The sequence below is a fragment of the Macaca nemestrina genome, chromosome 17 (assembly GCF_043159975.1).
Source record: "Macaca nemestrina isolate mMacNem1 chromosome 17, mMacNem.hap1, whole genome shotgun sequence".
NCBI classification, from domain to species: Eukaryota; Metazoa; Chordata; class Mammalia; order Primates; family Cercopithecidae; genus Macaca; species Macaca nemestrina.
Window position 1 is genome coordinate 24,708,738 of NC_092141.1, and position 23,445 is coordinate 24,732,182.

Sequence of the window (23,445 nt, forward strand, 5' to 3'; positions counted from 1 at the left end):
CGTCTGCCTGGTTCAAATGATTCTCCTGCCTCAGTCACTTGAGTAACTGGGATTACAGGCACCCACCACCATGCCTGGCTAATTTTTGTATTTTTAGTAGAGGCGGTGTTTCACCATGTTGGCCAGGCTGGTCTCTAACTCCTAACCTTGTGATCTGCCTGCCTCGGCCTCCCAAAGTTCTGGGATTACAGGCATGAGCCACTGCGCCTGGCCTTGTTGCCTTCTTCTATGTCTTCTTTTGAGAAGTGTCTCTACATGTCTTTTACCTACTTTTTAATGTGGTTGTTTTATGCTTGCTGAATTTATTTCCTTATAGATTTGGATAGTAGACTTTCATCAGATGCATAGTTTGTGAATATTTTCTCCCATTCTGTAGGTTGTCTGTTTACTCTGTTGATAGTTTATCTTGCTGTGCAGAAGCTCTTTAGTTAGGTCCTGGCCTGGCATGGTGGCTCATGCCTCTAATCCCAGCATTTTGGAAGACAGAGGTAAGATGATCGCTTGGTCCCAGGAGTCTGAGACCAGCCTAGGCAACATGGTGAAAACTCATCTCTAAAAAACAAACAAAAAAAAAAAAAAAAGGAAAAATAATAAGCCAGGCATGGTGGTGTGCACCTCTGGGGGGTGAATCACTTGAGCCCAGAAGGAGGAGGTTGCAGTGAGCCGAGATTGTGCCACTGCACTTCAGCCTGGGAGACAGCATGGCACACTACCCTGCCACAGAAAGTTTTAGTTAGGTCCCCATTATCAATTTTTGTTTTTGTTGCAATTGCTTTTGAGGACTTAGTCATAAATTCTTTCACAAGGTGGATGTCCAGAATGGCATTTCCCAGACTTTCTTGAATTCTTATAGTTTGAGGTTGACATTTAAATCTTTAATCCGTTTTAATTTTCTAATATAGTGAAAGGAAAGGTTCCTGTTTCATTCCACCTATGGCTGGCCAGTTTTCCCAGCACCATTTACTGATTAGGGAGTCCTTTCTTCAATGCTTATTTTTGTTGACTTTGTCAAAGATCAGATGGCTGTAGGTGTGTGGATTTATTTCTGAGCTCTTTATTCTGTTCCATTGGTCTCTGCTAATATCAGTGTCATGCTGTTTTGGGTACTGTAGGCTTATAGTATAGTTTGAAGTCAAGTAATGTAATGCTTCCAGCTTGGTTCTTTTTGCTTAGGATTGCTTTGGCTATTTGGGCTCTTTTTTGATTCCATGCAAATTTTAGAATAGTTTCTGCTGTGAAAAATGATGGTAGTAATTTGATAGGAATAGCATTGAATCATAGATTGCTTTGGGCAGTATGGCCATTTTAACGATATCGATCCTTCCATTCCATGAGCGTGGCATGCTTTTTCATTTAGCAAACCTTTTTTAGATCAAATGATGTATTATATAAATGTTTACAGATGGCAAATAAAACCCTCACTAAAATGATAAGGTCATTATCTCTGCTATTTCTTTTTTTTTTTTTTTTTTTTTGAGACAGAGTCTCGCTCTGTCGCCCGGGCTGGAGTGCAGTGGCGCGATCTTGGCTCACTGCAAGCTCCGCCTCCCGGGTTTACGCCATTCTCCTGCCTCAGCCTCCCGAGTACCTGGGACTACAGGCGCCCGCCACCTCGCCCGGCTAGTTTTTTGTATTTTTTAGTAGAGACGGGGTTTCACCGTGTTAGCCAGGATGGTCTCGATCTCCTGACCTCGTGATCCGCCTGTCTCAGCCTTCCAAAGTGCTGGGATTACAGGCTTAAGCCACCGCGCCCGGCCTCTGCTATTTCTTTGGAAAAAAAAAAAGAAAGAAGGATATTGAATGGCAACTGTAGGTATTAGGCAACCAGTATCATGTTTCAGGGACACCAACTGACTTAAAGAAGTAGATGACATTTTCAAAGATCAATGAATCATTAACGTGCCTATAGCACAGATTAGCAATTAGTGTATTCAGACTCCAGCTGCATCTACTTCTGAGACAGGGTCTCACTCTGTTGCCCAGGCAGGAGTGCAGTGGCATGATCATGGCTCACAAAACCTCAACCTCCCAGGCTCTAGTGATCGTCTGGCCTCAGCCTCCTAAGTAGCTGGGACTACAGGTCCAGAGACCAAAATGTCTGACGGCCTAAAATGAGGCTGCAATATCACTTACGGCTCATGTCTTAATTCAAGGAAATTTCAGAAAGGGGTCAAACCTTAAAGATAAATGTAAGCTGGGTGTGGAGGCACATGTCCGTAGTCCCAGCCACTCAGGAGGCTGAGGCAGGAGGATCCCTTGAGCTCAGGAGTTTAAGACCAGCCTGGCCACCAACAGGCCTGGCTAATTAAAAAAATATATATTTGTAGAGATGGAGTCTTAAGTTGCCCAGACTGGTGCATTTCCATTTTGACATAAAGACTGAGGACTTTATAAAAGGAATAGCATTTTTAAGGGAATCTGATCTGGAAGTCAGAAGACTCAAGTTCCATGAACAGTTTGTTTATTCTCCCCATTCTTTCCAAAGATATCTAATATTATGCTGCTCAATTTGTTTCTAACAGTGTGACTTTGGGAAAAAATTTATACATCTTAGGTTTTCTATCTGTAAAATAAAAATCATAGTTACTTGTTTTCTTCCTAAAAATATTATAAATTCAACAAAAATTCCTGGTAGACTCACTTGCATGCAATGTGATTAGTTTTTGTGTTTTGTTTGCTTTTTGTTGTAACCATACAGCCAACCTTCATGCTCTTCTCCCTTCTTATGCTTTATTATTGCCCTCTCCACAAGGCTTGACTCTGATTTAAGAAAAACAGACACCTGTTGAATTTTTATGGAATAGAGGAGCTGTGGGAAAGAAATGGGTGGAAGAGTCATGGGGTTAAAATGAGGGTCAGGAGAAGACAGGTCAGAGGATGGGATTTTGACCCTTTATAAAGGCTTGTGTGGCTAATTTATGGAAATTTATGGAAACACTCAACTAGAAACTTGTATCATTTACTAGGCTGGCACCATCTCTCTCAGTTCCCATCATGCTGGCTACAAGGAATTTTTGCTAGAAAGAAAAAGCAAAAAGCAAATTACGAAATTACAAATCACAGATGATCTACAACAGATTGATTTTAGTGAATTTCATGGCTTCAAGGTGTCATCACTTAAATACCATGATGAATGCTTTATATAATAATAATCTCACTCTCCCTGCCACTCAGTATCCCTGTCACTACCACATCTGCTCAGGAGGCTGCATTCCACTTCCTGGCCCATCATAGAGTCTGGCGCCCTCCACTGGTAAAGCCACCTCTTCCCTGGCCTGGGCTTTGGAGTGGAAGACTTGTGTACCTGTCATGAGCACTCAAGCCATAAGCAGCAGGTCTGAGCAGAAGGCAGATGGCCCTTCTCCACCAGGTGGGAGATTTATCTTGCAATAAGTTCATGTCAGGCAGTGCATCCTATCCTCAGTGGAAATATTTCTCATCTCTCCAGGAGACTGACCAGGTAATAAAGCCCTGGGAGGCAATGATCAAATTATCTAGAGACCCTCAGAGTGGAACAGTAATCACTGCTGATTTTCCTCCCATCTCCTATCCCAGATGAAACTGTGTGATTGTGAAACAGCACAAAGTCTAGGCGCCTTGGGAGCAGGCTTCGCTTCTCCAAGGTCAGCACAGGGTCAGCAGAAATGACCAGGAGATATGCAGTGAAGGGACCAGATGGTAGGGGACACATGTCTTGGATGAATGTCTACCCAGCATCAGTGTCTTCATATACGGAGGGCATAGGCCTGGGAAGAAATTCAGTGATTCAGCCCCAGGTGGATGCCTTTCTCTGTCCTAGGTCCCCAGAGGGCCAGATTTGTCCTGTTGAGTCTCCAGAGGAGTTGGTAGGAAAGTGTGAATCCCTGTCTTGAACTTGCACCCACAGCAACCTCCCCTGATCAGCAGAGGGTGAACTAACTTGAATTACACTTGAATTTCTTAGGAGAGCAGGTCACAAATGGCAAATGGTGGTCCAGAGACTGGAGTATCCGACGGTCTAAAATGAGCCTGCCATATTACTTAGGGTACATGCCTTAACACAAATTTCAAAAAGGGTCAAACCCTTGTTTAAAGATAAATGTCAGCTTGGTGTGGAGGCACATGTCTATAGTCCCAGCTACTCAGGAGGCTGAAGTGGCAGGATCCCTTGAGCTCAGGAGTTCAAGACCAGCCTGCGCAACATAGGAAGATCCTATCTCAATTTTTAAAAAGAAAAAAATAGATAAACTTAAGCATATTAAAATTTTAAAGAGGGCATTTGAACAAACAGAGTTTCCTGGATCAGGCAGCTCCAAACTGGAAGTGATTGGAGGATATACTAAAGGTGTTTGTAGGGAACGTTTTATAGGGTGAATGTAGAAGCAAACTAGAGAAATTATTTGATCGGCAAAAATTTGTGCAATTGCATTATTTGAACTATCCCGGTGGAAGGTCTCTCATCACAAAGCTAATACTCAGCTGGCCACTTGTGACGGGTGAAGCTTGGTTCATTTTGTCTATGTAGGAACCCAGGCCATGGGAGCTATCTCAGCCTAATGCTCTCCCATGAAGTTATTTTACACCTTCTCTCTGTGTCAGTGTAAGTGGGGGTCTTCCCCACGAGGGTTCTTACCACCCTATTTCCCTCAGCAAAGTGAAACTGTCCCTTTTGCCTCTGTAGGCAATCTTCTGAACAAGGTTTTCCTAATAATCTTAATTCATATTATTTTATCTTATCCTCTTCTCTGTACCTTGTTTACATGTTTCTGGAACACTTGTGTGTCTTGCACGCATTCCCTGCATTATTTAGGCAATCCTAAAACAAGACTTCTAGGATGGATTGGTAAAGAACTGCTGACATATTGAACCCTCTCTCTTTGTACCTGGAACTTTCATAATTATCTTAGTTCTCCAGGCCAATTTTGCAATTATCTTTGTTCTCCGCTTCAAAATACATTTACCTCTGACAGAAGTTGAGCACATAAAAGGGACATTGTCCAGTGGTACATATGAGGCAGGAGACATGATATACTTAAAATTATAAACTAAAAGTTTTCTGACACCAAAAGCATGGGCAACACTTGAATTTCGTAGGAGAGCAGATCACAAAATGGCAAATGGTGGTCCAGAGATCAAATTGTCCGACGGTCTAAAATGAGCCTGCCATATCACTTAGAGTACATGCCTTAACACAAATAAATTTCAAAAAGGGGTCAAACCCTTGTTTAAAGATAAATGTAAGCTGGTGTGGAGGCACATATGTGCAGTCCCAGCTACTCAGGAGGCTTGAAAGTAAAGCCCATCCTCTGACCTGTCTTCTCCTGACCCTGGTTTTAACCCCATGACTCTTCCACCTGTTTCTTTCCCACAGTTCCTCTATTCCATAAAAATTCAACTGGTGTCTGTTTTTCTTTACTCAGAGTCAAGCCCTCTGGAGACGGCAATAATAAAGCATGGGAAGGGAGAAGAGCATGAAGGTTGGCTGTATGGTTACAACAAAAAGCAAACAAACAACAATTTACTTGAAAGTAAATTGGATTTCATCAAAATTTAAAACTTGTGTAATCAAAGGCAACTTGCAGAATGGAAAAAAAATTTCAAATGATATCTTTGATAAGGCATCAATATCCAGAATATATAAAACATTCCTACAGCTCAGCAATAAATAAACAACCCAACTAAAAAATAGGCAAAGGACTTACATAGACATTTTCCCAAAGAAGATACACAAATGGCCATGAAACACATGAAAGATGCTCAACATCACTGATTAAGGAAATGCAAATCAACACCACAATAAGATACCACTTCATACTCATTCAGATGGCAATCATCAAAAATCCAGGAAATAGTAAGTGTTGGTGAGGATGTAGCCAATCAGAACTCTTGTGCATTGCTAGTGGACTCTACATTGCTATAGTCATAATGGAAAAGAGTACAGTGGTTCCTAAATTTTTTTTAAAAAATAAGGAACCTAGGCTGGGTGCGGTGGCTCATGCCTGTAATCCCAGCACTTTGGGAGGCTGACGTGGGGAGATCACAAGGTCAGGAGTTCGAGACCAGCCTTACCAACAAAGTGAAATCCCGTCTTTACTCAAAATATAAAAATTAGCCACGCGTTGAGGTGTGTGCCTGTAATCCTAGCTACTCAGGAGGCTGAGGTAGCAGAATCACTTGAACCTGGGAGGCGCAGGTCTCAGTGAGCTGAGATCATGCCACTTCACTCTAGCCTGGGCAACAGAGAGATTCCATCTCAAAAATAAATTAAAAATGGAACCTAGAATTACCGTATGAGTCAGCAAGTCAACTTCTGGGTTTAAACCCACAAAACTTGAAAGCAGGGACTTCAACAGATATTTGCAAAGTTATGTGCATAACAACATTATTCATGATAGCCAAAAGGTGGAAGCAGTCATTGACAGGGAAATAGATGAACAAAATGTGGTACAGACATACAGTGGGATATTACTTAGCCTTAAAAAGGGACATTCTGACACATGCTACAACATGGATGAACCTTGACATAATGCTAAGTGAAAGAAACTGGATACAAAAAACTAATACTGCATGACTCCACTTATATGAGGTATCTAGAGTGTCATATTCATAGAAACCAAAAGTAGAATGATGGTTCCCAGGTACTTGGAGGAGAGAGTAATGATGGGATATTGTTTAATGGGTACAGAGTTTCAGTTTCAGAAATTAAAAAGGAAAAAGCTCTAGAGATGATGGATGGTGGTGATGATTGTACAATCAGGTGACTGTATTTAGTGACATTGAACTATGCACTTAAAAATGGTTAAAATGGCAAATTTTATGTTACGTATATTTTGCCACAATAAAAATTAAAACCTTTTTTAAAATTAAAAGCTTTACAATAATTAATTAAAATAAACGTAATTAAATCTATTTTAAAATTAAAGCTAAAATGAATTCTCCCTCAATCCCAATAACTATGTGCCAAAGGTGCTATTTCTGCTCTGATCTTTCCACCTACTGTCAATATCCATGTGTGACTGTTTGGTTAGTTCATAAAATAAACTTGAATGAACATTAAATTTTTCTAATTCTGTTACTCTATCCACCAGCTACATTCTACATCTTACAACTTGCAGACCACACCTGATACAGATGAATCACTTTTCTGCTCCCTCTCTCAATTTTCTCTAGTATCTGTGACTTATATACCACCTCCTGCTGCTCTAGGTCCAATCTCTGTGCAGTTGGCTGTCTTGGTATTGGTAACTCTTGACCTGGGTAAGCAAGAAACCCAGTGAAATTGATATTTTCTCTTTGAAGGTGACCCTGGAATAGGATAATCTTTGGGTGGTCCAGCCATGTCCATTCGTTCCTATTAACAATTTTAAATATTTTCTGGCTTAGGACTTTAAAAAAGGAGAATTTTATTTAATTTTTTATTTTTATTTTATTTATTTATTTGAGATGGAGTCTTGCTCTGTCACCCAGGCTGCAGTGCAGTTGTGCAATCTTGGCTCACTGCAACCTCCTCCTCCCTGGTTCAAGCAATTCTCCTGTTTCAGCCTCCAAAGTATCTGGGATTACAGGTGCGTGCCACCACGCCTGGCTAATTTTTTGCTTTTTTAGTAGAGACGGGATTTCACCGTGTTAGCCAGGATGGTCTCGACCTCCTGACCTCATGATCCGCTTGCCTCGGCCTCCCAAAGTGCTGGGATTACAGGTGTGAGCCACCACACCCGGCCTAAAGAAAGAGAATTTTATTAATTTATCAGCTGAATCAGCATTTACAGGGGCTTATGAAGCATTTGCCATTGTTTGGGGTTGCAGTGAGGAAAATGTGAAACACTTGATGAAAATCTTTCATGAAACCTGGTCTCTGTCCAACAGCTTGGCTATGTGAGAATAGCTTTTATAACACGACAACTCTAAAAATAAAACCATTTTCAAGTTAAAGCTGTCCTTCCAGTTGCTGTTTCAAACCTTATCCCAAGAACTGAGGTGTCATTCAGTAAAAGACAACTATAGGCTTCTCAACAATAAGGCTAAGTACTTGTTTTATGTTTTCTGATGATGAATTTATTTCTTGTCTTTGAGTTTACAATGACAGCTATAAAAGTGGTTGTCAATAATATTGCTATAATTTAATTTCTAATAGAATGAGTGTTCTGTGTATATGTTAGAGCTATGATATTTTTAATAATACCAGAATGTATTTTGTACTCTATGATGATGATATTAGTGAACTGTATTCTCAGCAGTATTTTGCAATGCTTCAGACTATTAATACACCTCTCTGTGTTTTTGGCTGGATGCTGTGGCTCACGCCTGTAATCCCAGCACTTTCAGAGGCTGAGACAAGTGGATCACTCAAGCTCAGGAGGAGTTCGAGACCAGTACGGGCAATATTGCGAAGGCCTCTCTCTACTAAAAATACAAAAATTAGCTGGGCGTGGTGGCGGGCACCTGTAATCCCAGCTACTTGGGAGGCTGAGGCAGGAGAATCGTTTGAACCTAGGAGGCAGAGGTTGCAGTGATGGAGATAACACCATTGCAGCCTGGGCAACAAGAGGGAAATTCTATCTCAAAGGAAAAAAAAAAAAAGAAAAAAAAGTAAATCGTAAGATCAGGCACAGTGGCTCATGCCTGTAATCCTAGCACTTAGGGAGGCTGAGGTGAGAGGATCACCTGAGGTCGGGAGGTGGAGACCAGCCTGACCAACATGGAGAAACCCCATCTCTACTAAAAATACAAAATTAGCCGGGTGTGGTGATGCATGTCTGTAATTCCAGCTACTCAGGAGACTGAGGTAGGAGAATCTCAAACCAGGGAGATGGAGGTTGTGGTGAGCTGAGATTGTGCCTTTGCACTCCAGCCTGGGAAACAAGAGCGAAACTATGTATCAAAATAAAAATAAAAATAAAAATAAAAGAGTGAATAGTATTCTCGTGTGTGTGTGTGTGTGTGTGTGTGTGTGTGTGTGTATCACATTTTCTTTATCCATTCACCCAATGCTGGCCTCCTAGGTTGCTTCCATACCTTAGCTATTATGAAGAATGCTGCAGTGAATATGGTAGTGCAGTTATCTCTTCTGTATGCTGATTTCAATTCCTTTAGCTATATACCCACAGGTAGGATTGCTGGAACATACAGTAGTTCTATTCTGTTTCTCTGATGAATCTCCATATTATTTTCCATAATGCCTACATTAATTTACAATAGGAAATGTTACTTTTGATGCTGTTGGGAATTAACTGATTTATTCAATAAATTGTGTAAGGTACATTGACTAATAGTGTGTAGGAGTGAAGTTATATTTACTGAATTCTGTTTTGACATATAGTCAAAACAGACTGAATAATTAAATCTAAAAATGATCTGGAGAAAACCTTGGTTTTTGTTTTGGTTTTTGCTTTTGTTTATTGAGATGGCATCTCACTCATTGCCCAGGCTTGAGTGCAGTGGCACGGTCTCGACTCACTGCAACCTCTGTCTCCCGGGTTCAAATGACTCTCCTGCCTCAACCTCCCAAGTAGCTGGGATTACAGGTGCATGCCACCACACCTGACTAATGGTATATATTTTAAAATATTAACTTAGGAATAGATTTTTCTAAGCTAAACTGAAGAGAAATGCTAAGGAAATAGTGAGATTTGACTTGATAATTATGTGTCTCAATGAATCAGCCAAATAAAAAAATGGAAACAGGCCAGGGGCAGTAGTGCATGCCTGTCATTTCAGCACTTTGTGAGACCAAGATGGGCAGATCGCTTGAGTCCAGGAGTTTGAGACCAGCCTGAAGAACACATCAAAACCCCATCTCTAAAAAAAAAATACAAAAATTAGCCAGGCATGGTGGCTCTAACCTGTAGTCCCCGCTACTTGGGAGGCTGAGGCAGGAGGATCACCTGAGCCTGGAGATGTCGAGGCTGCAGTGACATGTGATCATGCCACTGCACTTCCAGCCTAGATGACAGAGTGAGACCCTGGCCCAAAGAAACTAAACTAAAATGAAATGAAAACAAATACAAGATAAAAATTGTTTGACTTATTTTAACACATAGTATGATGAACACACATAGTTTGTCAATCAAACTCATGGTCATTAGTCTAAAGGAAATAGAAATGACTATAAATTCAAAACCATTTACATTAGAAATACAAATCATCATCAGTTTATCAGACTCACAATTACTTGACCTTTTAAGAATTCATCCTGCTCTCCATAATGAATAAGAAAATATTGATAACTCTTTTTCCCTTAACTTAGCCCTTTGTGCTCCTGAATCTCTGAATTTGTGTTCACATCTTAATTTTTTGTAATTATATTCTGTAGCATTTTCTCTTCAGTTGAAACATCTCCTATATTCTCTTTACACTTTTGCACAAATGACCCAATTTTTTGTAAGCATCATTGATGAGTTCCATCTGTGTAATGATAGTTTAATGATAAATTATCAATGTGGTTTCCCTCCTGTCTTGATCATTATCCAAGTGACTCTTCTTGGTTTAGCAACAGGCCAGGAGGTATCTATGACATTTTGTTCAGGTTAAACAGTAAGAAGAAAACAAAATCTGCATTCTTTTTTTCATATTTTAAACACAAGTCAACAAATAATTTGAAAGGACCCATGATTAGACAGTGAGGATTTTATGCTCCCTCAAGAGTAATTGAGATTGTTTAATTATATGGAAGAATGAGCATATCTCAAAGGGAAGCAAGAAAACATAATATTTAGATGACAGAATCATTAAGAAATGGCTTTGCACCCTGGCTACACCACTGTACACAGGAAATATCAGGGTGCAGTGGTGCATGCCTGTAATCCCAGCACTTCGGGAGGCTGAGGCGGGTGGATCACCAGGTCAGGAGTTCAAGACCAGTCTGATGAACATGGTGAAACCCCATCTCTACTAAATACAAAAAATTAGCCAGGTGTGGTGGTGCATGCCTGCAATCCCAGCTACTTGTAAGGCTGCGGCAGGAGAATCACTTGAACCCATGAGGCAAATGTTGCAGTGAGATGAGGTCATGCCGTTGTACTTCAGCCCGGGCAACAAGAGCAAAACTCTGTCTAAAAAAAAAAAAAAAAAAAAAAAAAGTTACTGCCCCACAAACCTTTTACATAGGATGACGAAGGATTCCAGAGCCCATGCAACCTCTAGGGGCTCCTACCCCTGCCACACCACACATATATCTTGCCTGTTACAGAGAAGAAAATGCCCAGTAAATATCACAATCATTGGCACATACCCACCAAAAGACTCAAATTAAAATTTTGACAAAATTAAGTGTCAACAAGAATGTGAAGATTTGGGAATTATCAGACCTTGGAAGACTGTCGCTTGGTGTGTTAACACTGGGATAAAACCAATAATACCAAGTAAAACTGAAGGTATGTTTATCCTGTGACCTATGGTTTCATCTATTGCTTTATAGTGTACATAAATACACACTAATGGTAGCCAAATAGAAATACAAAAGTGTTCGCAACAGCATCACTTGTAACTGACAAAAATGAATACGACCCACATGTCCATCAACAATGAAGGGATACACACTAGTGTACTGTATTTTTTAATATATATTTTTTGAGACAGAGTCTCGCTTAGTCTCCCAGGTTGGAGTGCAGTGGCGTGATCTCAGCTGACTGCAATCTCTGCCTCCCGAGTTCAAGTATTTCTCCTATCTTAGCCTCCTGAGTAGCTGGGATTACAGGTGCACGCTGCCACTTCTGGCAAAGTTTTGTATTTTTAGTGGAGACATGGTTTCACCATGTTGGTGAGGCTGGTCTGAAACTCCTGACCTCAGGTGATCCACCTGCCTTGGCCTCCCAAAGTACTGGGATTACAGGTGTGAGCCACTTCGCCTAGCTTTTTTTTTTTTTTTTGAGACTGAGTCTCACTCTGTTGCCCAGGCTGGAGTAGAGGGCACAATCTGGGTTCACTACAACTTCCACCTCCCAGGTTCAAGTGATAATCCTGCCTCAGTCTCCCAAGTACCTGGGATTACAGGTACACATCACCACACCTAATTTTTTTTTTTTTTAAGACAGAGTCTTGCTTTGTCACCCATGTTGGAGTGCAGTGGCCTAATCTCAGCTCATTGCAACCTCCACCTCGCAGGTTCAAGGGATTCTCCTGCCTCAGCCTCCTGAGTAGCTGGGACTACAGGTGCATGCTGCCACGCCTGGCTAATTTTTGTATTTTTAGTAGAGGTGGGGTTTCTCCATGTTGGCTAGGCTGGCCTGGAACTCCTGATATCAAGTGATCTGCTTGCCTCGGCCTCCCAAAGTGCTGGGATTATAGGTGTCAGCCACCGTGCCTGGCTGGTGGTATACTGTTCTAATAGAATGCAGACACAATGCTAAGTGTGAATCTTAAAAACTTAATATTGAGTAAAAGAAGGCAGCTGCAGCAGGATACAGACTATTACTCCAATTATGTAAAAGAACCACCAGGCAAAATCAGACTTTAGACATATTAAAAATATGTAATAAGGACACTGAGGTCAGGAGTTCAACACCAGCCTGGCCAACATGCAAAACCCCGTCTCTACTAAAAATACAACAATTATCCAGGAGTGGTGGCAGGTAGCCCGTGCCTGTAATCCCAGCTACACAGGAGACTGAGGCTGCAGTGAGCCAAGATCACATCATTGCACTCCAGCCTGGGTGAAACAGCGAGGCTCCATCTCAAAAAAAAAGAGAGAGCGAGACAAAAGAAAAGAAAGAAAATACATAATAAAATTACAAAGAGAAGCAAGGAGAAGATGGCAGATATCCACCGCTGGAAGTGGTGGGTCAGGCCTGTAATTTCAGCACTTCGGGAGGCCAAGACGGGAGGATCATGAGGTCAGGAGTTCAAATTCAGCCTGGCTAGCACGGTGAAACCCCAAGTCTAAAAACAAAAAGAAAAGAAAACACTTTGGCCAGGAGTGGGGGCTCACACCTCTACTTCCAGCACTTTGGAAGGCGGAGGCAGGAGGATTGCTTGAGCCCAGGAGTCCAAGGACAGCCTACAGTCTGAGTGACATAGTGAGACACTATCTCCATAAAAAAAGAAAAGGCCAGGAGGTGGACGTGGCAGTGAGCTGAGATCTCGCCATTGCACTCCAGCCTGGGCAACAGGCTGAGACTCCATCTCCAAAAAAAAAAAAAAAAAAAAAAGATAAAGAAAATAATTTATGAAAGTAGGCACAACATTTAAAGTGAGCTACTGAATGGGGCGTGAGAGAGAAAAGGTTACTTACCATTTTTATACCTATTGAATTGTATAACCTATGTAAGCATTACAAATTTAAATGTGCAATAATGCAGATAACTGAAATGTGGGTATGCTTTGATGAGGACTTTGCATTTCCCATTTGCTCAAATTCCTCATGATTCTAGATGCAAATGAATAGAAATGCAAAATGTAAGGAGACACAGGACTTCTGATAGCCCTTTCTTCTTTCCACGTTTTGTGTCTCTGCCTGTAGTTTACCTTATGAGTCCATATGGCTAATGAGCAAAATATTTTTCTGATGGATACCTGTGAACAAGCATTACCAAGTTAAAGATATTTCTGAATCTTGCACATCTTATTCACAGGGAAGCCTACTCATGCATAATAAAGCAGAGATGAATGCAAAAGGTTGCCACATAGATAATCAATTTCTAGTGAGCAATAATTAGAGGTAATGTAAAATGAGACAATTACTGCTTTTCATCATATCTTGAAAGAACTCCTACAGTCAATGATTTTGAAAAAAAAAATCTAAGTTCACTCTTTTATTTTCTATAATGAGAAGATATTATCCAGTAAAAGTTCAAGAGTCAAATCTGAAGGCAGCTTATCTGACCTGGCCACATGGTCTTACCACTTATTAAACATAGCTTTCTACACACTAACCTCTCCAGACCTCGGATCTTCAACTCTCTACAATGGAAGCCTAGTAGTATTTACCTCTAGAACTGCAGCTGAGCATTTTAGGAAAGGAACAAATACACACATGATATAGTCAGATTGTGAACCCAGCATAGCCCAGAATACAAAAATTTCTCAGTAAGAGAGATCCTCAAGAGAAAAATGAGATGTAGCCTATCTCAGTGGTCTTTCATGTGGCAAATGAAAAGTGAAAGTCCATAATCAGAAAGACATGGGCAGCCAGGGACACCATCCATTCAATGTAGATTCTGCAGACTAGCCTGGTTTGGGTGGGGATGTGGCTGTGAGGCAGAAGGCGGTGCGGGGCCCTGGCTGGCCACTGCAGGTGTCACAAGCTCTCTGGCGTTGGAGGCCCTGTGCTTGGCCTTGGTTTGAAGAGCTAGAGTCATCAGACCTCTGCAGTGGTCACGTTCACCCCCGCTCTGCAGGCTTTGGCACTTCGGAAGATACAGAGGCCTGGGACCTCTGGGTGGTGTGGTTTCTGCCTTTTTCAGAAGTATCTGTCACCCAGCCTGGAGGTGCTGTGACCCACAGCCTGCATGTGAGGCAGTGGGGTGGGAAGAACCTGGGGCTTGACCCTATAGCCCACAGAGGCTGTCAGTACTTAGCCCAGCTGGGGCACGCCAGCCTTCACCTGGGGAGCCCTGGCCATTCATACACACCTCCAGGGGCAAATGAGAGTACGTGGTAACCTCACAGGACTGGGACTGCATAGGCAGAAATGACAAGTGCATTGATGGATCTGAGGTCAGTGAAGCGGAGTTCAGACCTGTAGGGGACTTCAGGGATGGCAGAATTAACCAGTCTGTGAGAGCTGGAGATAAGCTGTGCTCGCAGCCCCGCGTCTATCCCGTTCACCTGGGAAGGAGCACACCAGTGAATGAGAATTTGAGCACAAGATGAGAAAACGTGTTGGCCCCCAAGTGCCGGCGGGCTGGGATGGTGGCCACAGCACACAGGGACACCCCCATTATGCAGGAACCACTGCAAAGGGAAGGACCTGAGGGTTTGGGCCAGGGAGAGAGAGGAGTGTCTAGGAAGCTGGTGGCAAACCCCATGGCGGGAAGGGTGACCAGCAAGGCCCAGGCAGGTTTGCTGAGGTGCTGTGAGGCTCAGCCCAGTGGGAAATGGTGGGGCTTTGGGGACACATCCTTAAGAACCAACCAAGTGTGACTGTGGCCAGGGACTCCATGGGGAACATGGCCCAGGACAGATGCAGAGCTGAGGGAGTTTAGCTCTGCAAACCTGTAAGAAAATAGCCTGAGAGAGTTCCACCTGATTGCCAGGGGCAGAGGCAGGCTCAGGGGCAGACAGTGAGCCCGCCAGACCCTTTGGAAGGACCAGGTGAGGTAAGGCAAGTGCGCCAGCAAGGTAAGGCAAGTTTCTAGTTCCCACGTGGAGGCTGTCCCCTCCCCTGAGCTGCAGGGACAATGTCGAGATTCAGGATCCCAGTCCAGGATCAGAGGGAGGGCCAGGGCTGAAACTGGAGAAGGACCCCGGTCTAACTTCCTACCCAGCTGGTGCCCTTGTAGTCGGGCGGTATAGGTACAGCTATTATATTCCATGTTTTTCTCCTTTTTATTATTCTTTTTCCTTTTAGAGGGGTCTCCCTCTGTCGCCCAGGCTAGAGTGCAGTGACACATCTTGGCTTATTGCAACCTCCACCTCCTGGGTTCAAGCAGTTCTCCCACTTCAACCTCTTGAGTATCTGAGAGTACATGCGCATGCCACCACACCAGGCTAATTTTTGTATTTTTAGTAGAGACAGGTTTTCAACCTTTTTTGGCCAGGCTGGTCTCAAACTCCTGACCTCAAGTGATCTGCCTGCCTCAGCCTCCCAAAGTGCTGGGGGTTACCGGCGTGAACCACCGTGCCCAGCTCTTCCTTCCAAAACAACGTAAATTTGTTGCCCAAAGACTTGAAGATACAGATAACTAGAAGTAAACAGTCTGGCACGTGGCTCATGCCTGTAATTCCAGTGCTTTGGGAGGCTGACGCAGGCAGATTGCTTGAGCTCAGGAGTTTGAGGCCAGTCTGGGCAACAACGGCAAGACCTGTCTCTACAAAAAAAAAAATACAAAAATTATCCGGGTGTGGTGGTGTGTGCCTGTGTTCCCAGCTACTCCAGAGGCTGAAGTGCAAGGATCCCTTGAGACCAGGAGGCAGAGGCTATGATGAGCCAAGATCACACCACTGCCCTCCAGCCTGGGTGACAGACCTTGTCTCAAAAAGGAAAATGCCTCCCACCCCATAGCTCCATCCTCAGACTCAGCCACTGATCTGTGGGGCGCCACCTGGACCCGTGGGGACGTTTTCCTGACAGGGAGACTTGAGTGGATGGTGATGTGGGCAGTGTCCCTTGCGGGGTCTGCATCATCCCAGGATACACCCAGAAGCCGCTCCCTGCACCAGCCTCAGCAGCACAGATGTGTTGAGGCCCAAAGGGCTGGGGGACAAACGTGGAGAGGTGAGCATGTCCACTCAGACTCACAATCCTGCCCTTAGTACCCCATTCCCCTGCTCTCATCCACTGGATGCTCCCACCTGCCCTTACAATACTGAGCAACCAGAAGTCCATGGCCAGCAAAAAGGCTTTCCTCTCAGCCTCGCTCTCCAGGACCCTGCTTATAGGTTGCAAATCAAAAGTTTGGCCTACATGCTTGACTGTGCTCCTCTGAGCGTTTTCCTGACCACAAATCCATCGGCAACGGAGTGATGCCCAGGGCTGGACTGAGCCTTTGTCTGGCTGTGTCCAGGAAGAGTAGGAGGTGGAAAGAATTTGGGAGATAAGCGAAGCCACTGGGTTATTTTTGAACAAGGTCTTCCTATGTCGCCCAGGCTGGAGTGCAGTGGCACGATCCTGGCTCACTGCAGTTGTGAACTCCTGGGTTCAAGTGATCCTCTCACCCTAGCCTCCTGAGTCACTAGGACTACAGGTGTGCACCACCACACCCAGCTCACTTTTAACAATTTGTTGTAGAGACAAGGTATCCCTGTATTACCCAGGCTAATTTCAAACTGCGGGCCTTGGTGATCTTCCTGCCTTTGCCTCCCAAAGTGCTGGAATTACACGTCTGAGGCACCGTGCCTGGGTTCCTTGTGCTTTCTGTACACATTCAGGAAGCCGGTGGGAGACCCTGGATCCAGAGATTGAGGATGATGCTGGCCTTCTCCTACCCTGGGGATCAAGCAGTGCCCAAGAGCACAGCCTGGAGAGTTGTGGCCTGTGTCACCCACTGCGGGTGCACAGCGGTGTAGAAGCAGGGCTAGGAGATCCCCTGCAGATGTGTGTCTTAGTGAGCCCCCTGCAGGGTGGGCTGTGTGGGTGTTGGGCCAAGTACTTCCGTATCACAAGCTGGTCATAGTTCAGACCAAGCAGTGCAAGGCACGTCCACTGAGTGCCAGGCACAGTGGTACCCCAGAGGGTGCTCCCACTCTTGGCCTGGCTCGTGCCTCCCGTGGGGAGGCAAAGCCACCAGCCCGGGGCGGGATGTGGTCAGACCTGGAGGCTGAATGCTGTGGGTCAGCAGCCCTTCCCAACCCTGACCCTTCCTCCTCCACCTAGCAGTGGTTCAGGCCCACTGAGGAGCACTGCTGGTGTGCCTGCTGCTGAAGCACCTGCGTGCTTTCAGAAACAGCCTGAAGCCAGAGCACACCTCACCCACTTCCATGCCACCAGGTCCCTGGAGGAGTTCAAAGGGTGGGTGACCCTTGTGGCTTCCCGCCACTTTTGTCTCCCCTGCCTTCCCCTCCTCAGCTATTGCCCACAAGGATCTCACCCCAGGGCATAGCGAACAGGGTAAGTCCTCTCCTGCTCACAGAGCACTTGAGGCCTCTGGAGGGCTAGGCATGTGCCTCATCACCCCGACCAGTGGGCTCCCAGAGCCTCTCTCTGGCCAGACTGGCCAGAGGCCTCATCATGCTGCCATCTCTAGCTCCTCCCTACTCCTATCAGAAGAGCTGGTGTGGTCCTGACTCCAGGCCCACCAAAGTGGGCTGTCTGTGTAGGACTGAGATGAGGAGCATGTGGGAGCTGCGCTGGCTCAGGCGCCTATGTGCTGTGTCTCCTTGGGATGTTCACTGGCCTCTCTGAACTTTGATTTCTTCCTCTGAGAAACGGGGGCTGAAGCCAACTCTGACCTCCTGGAGATCCCCAGTGCTCTCCCCTGGCAGAGCTGACCCTCCTTGATGGGAGCCCTGGGATCATCTGTGAGCAGGGCCTCCTTACCGGGCAAGCAGCAGGTGACCCTATTTCCTGCAAGGCCCTGTCCCAACGTTTGTCCAGCAAAAACTTGACCTTTTCATGCAGCATTGCTTTGGCTACTGGCCTCTGGACACATCGTTCAAAACTTTTGAGTATTGCCGTGTTACATACATGTCTGTGTTCTCTATGTATCCTAATGAGAGTGGTCCTGTGTGGCAAATGAGAACAAGTATAGAGGTGGAGGAGAAGAGGGGGCTGTTGGAGGGCCACATGGTTCTTTTAGTTTCCAAAGCAAACCCTCAGGTACCGGAAAGCCCTGCCCTGTCCCAGCTTTCTGGTGCCAGGCAGGTTCCTACCCTTACCTGTCCAGGGAGCACTGAGCCCCTTGGGCTGGGAAAAGCCCACCCATGGCCCTGGCTTCTAAACGGCCACCAACAGAGCCAAACATCACAGGGCTGTGCACATCTCTCCTGCACCCTCTGGGGGATGGAGGAAGAGCCAGCCCCATCCAGCTGCTAGCTGGGACAGGGACTCTAAGCCACCAGAGGATTTGGCCCCCAGCCACTGGGCCCTCAGCTCACGCCCCCTCCCACAGGTCCTGGAGATGTGGCTGACCTACCTGCAGCCATGGCAGCATACTCCAACAAGCAGGCTCCCGGCAGTGACAGTTCCATTGACTCCCGGTGCGTTGGAAAAATAAGCCTCAGCCTCTCTCCTCACAGTTATGCCACTGGCTCCTGGGGATGGATGTTGCTCCTGTGGGCCAGTAAACCAAGCCAGCTGCCTATCTTGGGGTCAGCCTGGCCCTGACCCCAGTGGTCTCCTGTGGTCTTCTCCCAGGCCTTCCCTAGTGAAGCACAGACCAGCCCTTCCTAGACTCAACTTTGCTGGGTCCTGAAACTGCTTTCTCATGGAAGCAGTGCACCAGTGACCCATCCTGCCCTGTCCCCTCCCACTTCTGGTCCAGATAAACATTCAGCAACACCCAAACTATCCCTTGACCCTCACCCGCACAGAGGAGAGTACAGCAGTGGCCGTCTTGCCCTCATCCCCTGCTTGATCCTCATGGCAGACCTCCAGGCTAACGTGGCACCTGGGGTGCCCACTAACCTCTTCTCTTCTTGCCCAAGCCCTTCCCCTTTGGATCCTCTGGGGGATCGTCCATTGGCCCCCACAGGCTGAGCCAGCCTCTGCCATGGTGGCCTCATTCCTCTTGGAAACGGGCCTCAGCCTTGCCAAAAATACAGTGTCCTCAGAGGGCCTGGGTGTCACCTGCCCAGATCTGGCCTGCTCTCCGTGCCCACCCACAGCCCTCTTAAGCTATCATCTATGACATGTTATCACCTTGGCCAGAGAGTCTGGAAGTCCAGGGACAAGCAGCGGTCTTATGGGCACGGAGTGGTGCAGCCCCTGCCCCCATCGAGAGGGCTGATCCCAAATTGCCACCTCAGTCCCCAGGGCACTCTCTGTCCAGGAGAATCTGCTGATGTACACAAAGCCGTTTGTGGTCTTCCTGAACCGCGAGCTCTGCACAGACTTGGTCAGCCCCAAACATGCACTCATGATGTTCCCAGTGGTCAAAGTCTTTGCCCAGCCCAACAGTGACCGAGATAATCCAGGTAAGTCCTCAGTCTGGACCCATCTGGCAGACCCCGACCCAGCCAGACCAGGCCAGGACCTTAGCTGGTGGGTGGCAGGTCTGCAGAAGGGAACCACGTGCTCAGAGTGGGCCCCAGCAAAGGGTGCTGTGGAGCCTCCTGGGACACATCTGCACCCTGAAGTGTGAGACTGGCTGCACCCCCGCCTGCCCTGCAACCACCAGGCACTGAGCGAGGGACTGCAGGTGTGCCCATAGTGGGGAGCTGCACAGTCCAAGCTGTGGCCCCACTTTCTTGCTGGTGACTTGTGGCAGCTGCCTCAGGTGGTGAGCCAGGTCTCTGCTGTGTGTTCATCCTGACTGGGTTGGGCATTGGCTTCTGTCACTCCTCCTGGTGTTTGCCACCTGTAAACACTGCTGGGGGCTCGGTGAGCCACCAGCTACCCCACCCGCCCTCCCTATGTCAGCCACCTACTGCATGGGAGACGCTACAACCCAGGGCCTCAGGATGACACCCCTGAGTCATGGCTCCCCAGACACCTCAGGGACCACCCAAAGTTTTGCAGGCAGCAGCTGGGTACTTGGTGCCCCTGGGTGGGCACCAGGTTCGTCTCCTGCCTTCCAGGTGAGCAGCTGTTCCTGGAGCCAGAGCTTGTCATCCCTCCACTACCAGCACTGACTCTTCACAGCCCTGTCACTGTGGCTGCCAGCAATCACTGATGCGTCCTTCGAGGTGAAGAGCCACGTTTACAGCCTGGAGGTCCAGGACTGTCAGTACACTCTGATATTTGTGCCAGAGGGCCACATCCTGGTGAGTGATCACCAGCGCCCATCCTCAGGGACCCTGGAGCCATGGGACTTAACAGTCCCACAGAGTGCTGTGTTCTGGTGGGAAGGGTCAAGGCTGGGCTTAGGGTTAAGGCTGTATCTCCTTCCCCCTTTTCAGTAAAGTCTGGTTTTTCCTGATAACAAAGGCAGTGTTGTTCGGAATATTTAACATTTAGAAGATCATCCTTTAGTCTTTAAAAGTTCCCTGGCAGAAGCTGCTCCTCCTGGCACTCAGCGGTCTGGCTGCGGATTGGTCTTGCGGCCCCCGGCCGGCCTACCTGGGTGGCAGCACAGGCCAGTCTGTCAGTGACCTGCCTGCACCTCCCACATAGGCCCTGCGCCTTGCTCAGCTCATTATGCAGACCAAGCACACAGTCAAGTCCATCTTGGACCAGTGTGGAGAGCGCCCTACAGCTGCTCCTTCCTGTCCTGACTGGGCTTTGGCCCCATGAACCCCAACAGCTCTTACCCAGCCAATGACCTGGACAATATGGGGCAGGATGGTGTCCAGCAAACAGAGTACCACCTGGAAGTGGCCCTGGAGTACCTGCGCCAGATATTTCAGGTACAAACTATGGCTGTTTTCCGGTACAAACAGCCATCAGGGTCCCCTTCCTCAAAGTATTCGTTCCCCCTCAGCCTGTGATCAGCCAAGTGCCAGACCCAGGCCCCACTCAGATGGAGCCAGTATTGTGGGAGGCAGGGCCACACCCCCATCGCCTTGTTGGCACTGTTAGAGGCCTGTGGGGTGAAGACCACTCCCCTCCCTTCACCTTGATGCTGAGGGCAGAGGCGCTTCTCTCTGGCAACTCAGTAAGTTCAGCCCACACACTTCACGCTCGCCTGGGGCACCACCCAGAATGAGAATGAAAATAAGCAGCTCCTCGAGGGCATCACGGGTGAGGATGAACTCATTCTCCCAGACCTGGGTCAGTACCAGCTTAGAGGTCCCTGTCCCAGAGGTGCATGGGTTGGGCCCTGACCTGTCCCCAGCTCCCTCCTCCCCTGTGAGCAGAGGCAGCTCCGCTCCTCTGAGTTGTGTGTGAGCTGTGTTTTCTGACTTGTCCCTGCAGCCTGGGTTTCTAAATCATCAACGTGCTGTCAAGGTTTGAAATTTTAGTACCAGGGGAACCCAGAGCTGCAGTCCATCTTAGACTACGAGATTGCCAGCTTGGTCTGTGCACTCTTCTGGTGGTCGTCTGCCATCGACTGCAATGACTGGGCAGAACGAACCTGGCTTCTTCAGAGGATTCTGGATGCTCCTGTCCAGGGTGCAGTCCCAGGGTGGCCTGTGGGGGTGGGGCACTGTTGTCCTGTGATGCCACCATCCCAGGCCTCCCTGCCTTGATGCATCAGTTTGCAGGCCAGATGGTGGGTGACTCTGCATTCCTGGGACGACTTCCTCAGCAGTTTCTCTCTCTACCATCTCACGAGCTTGCGCTGGCCAGCAGGCACCTGGTAAGCCCCATGGGTAGAGACTGGCCACCAGCCACTCCCATGACCCCAGGTTCAGCCTGCACCTCCTGGGTAGCTACCAGATGATGCTCTGGCTGCTGCTGGCCACCTTTGAGGCCTCCCTGTTCTGAGTTCGGCCCTCCCTGGCACTGCTCCTTGCCCTGGGCTATGTCCTTTATGCCTCAGCCATGAGGCTGCTGACTGAATGGGGAAGCTGCAGCAGCCCTGATGGTACTGGCCGCTGTGTTCAGAGCAGGCTGGGGGTACTTGCCACACAGCCCAACCCTTGGGCTTGGGAGGTGATGGGAGCACACCCTCCAGTGACACTGCAGCCGCACCTATGAAAGCCCACCACACTTCAGCAGTGTGAAGTTCTCATCTGCCAGCTGTGGAATGTCAACATCCAGCAGGCCCAAGAGGTGAGGCCCTGGGTGGTGGGGGTGGCTGTGCTGATGTCCCCGTCTTTCAGCGGCAGTACCTCAAGTCCGAGTAATATTAGTACCAGGGGACCCAAAGCTGCAGCCCAAGGGAAAAGAGCCAGAGGCCCCAGGCGGCCCCAAAGGAGGCTGGATCTAGTTCTTCCAGGTGAGTGTCCAGTCACCCGTGCCTCATCCCTGGGGCCTGTTTGGGGCTCATTGCTGACTCTTCCTTCATCCAGGGACCAAAAAGCCATTCAGTTCCCCAAGGTCTCCACCAAGAGCCTCTCCAAGAAACGATAAGTCCCATGGATGTGGGAACAGCGGGGCAACCCTGCCACCTGGGCCGCAGACAGGGAGTGGTGGAGGGGTGGCAGCGCAGAAGCAGAGGCGGCCGTGGCCTCACTGGGTCCCAGTGAGGGCCATACAGACCCTACTCCCAGCACGCTCCACTCCTGGGGACACTGAAGGTGACAGTCTCTCTATCCACCCCCAGCCTGCTTCTGAGCCCCAAGCCTGTGGCAGCATGTGCCATTCTGCCCACGCTGAAGCAGACCCTGAAGAACAACTTTGCCAAGTGGCAGAAGAGGCTGCAGGTTCTGCAGAACTGGCATTTGTAATGCTTGGTGCTTTGAGACGCCTGCATCTGTGCCCGCAGCTGGTGAGTGCCAGGCACACCTACCTGCAACTGGAGACTGGCTCTCTCTAGAATTTCCTGATAATTCCACTACTTTTAAACCCAGCTAAATTCCAAGACAGGTAACACTCAAGAAGAAAAAAGGACTTGATCTCTAAACTGACAAAACTGTTTACATTCTAATATTTTGCTATTTGCTATTCACACAAAAGCATATGATGAAGTATCACTCTACCTGTTGAAAACTGAAAATAAAGCTTGTTTCTTTCCAAGTCACATGTGTGCACCTTGTTCCTCACCGGCTATCAGGCATTTCTTCCCAGTCCCTGGCCCCTAGCCCAGCCTCTGCTGCTTCAGGGACCTTCCTGGGCAGCCAAGGACTCTTGCTCATCCTGGGACCTGGCAACTGCCCTGAAAGAGAGGC

At 47.2% G+C, this 23,445-nt stretch overlaps 1 protein-coding gene across 9 annotated transcripts in view; it reads right to left on the minus strand.

Annotated features, from left to right (window-relative positions):
- Window positions 1-9,550: 9,550 nt before the first annotated feature.
- The window catches only part of LOC139359501 (centromere protein I-like), a 59,401-nt gene continuing 45,506 nt past the window's right edge, over window positions 9,551-23,445 (minus strand). For 4 of the 9 annotated variants that reach the window (XM_071082537.1, XM_071082538.1, XM_071082539.1 and 1 more), the window contains one exon: window positions 9,551-11,030. In XM_071082537.1, coding sequence (XP_070938638.1) covers window positions 10,870-11,030 — 161 coding nt within the window. In that variant the 3' untranslated portion in view covers window positions 9,551-10,869. Of the gene's footprint in view, window positions 11,031-18,627; window positions 18,845-20,560; window positions 21,803-23,445 lie in introns of those variants that run through there. The other 5 variants (XM_071082543.1, XM_071082544.1, XR_011615540.1 and 2 more) reach the window with 4 other exon arrangements.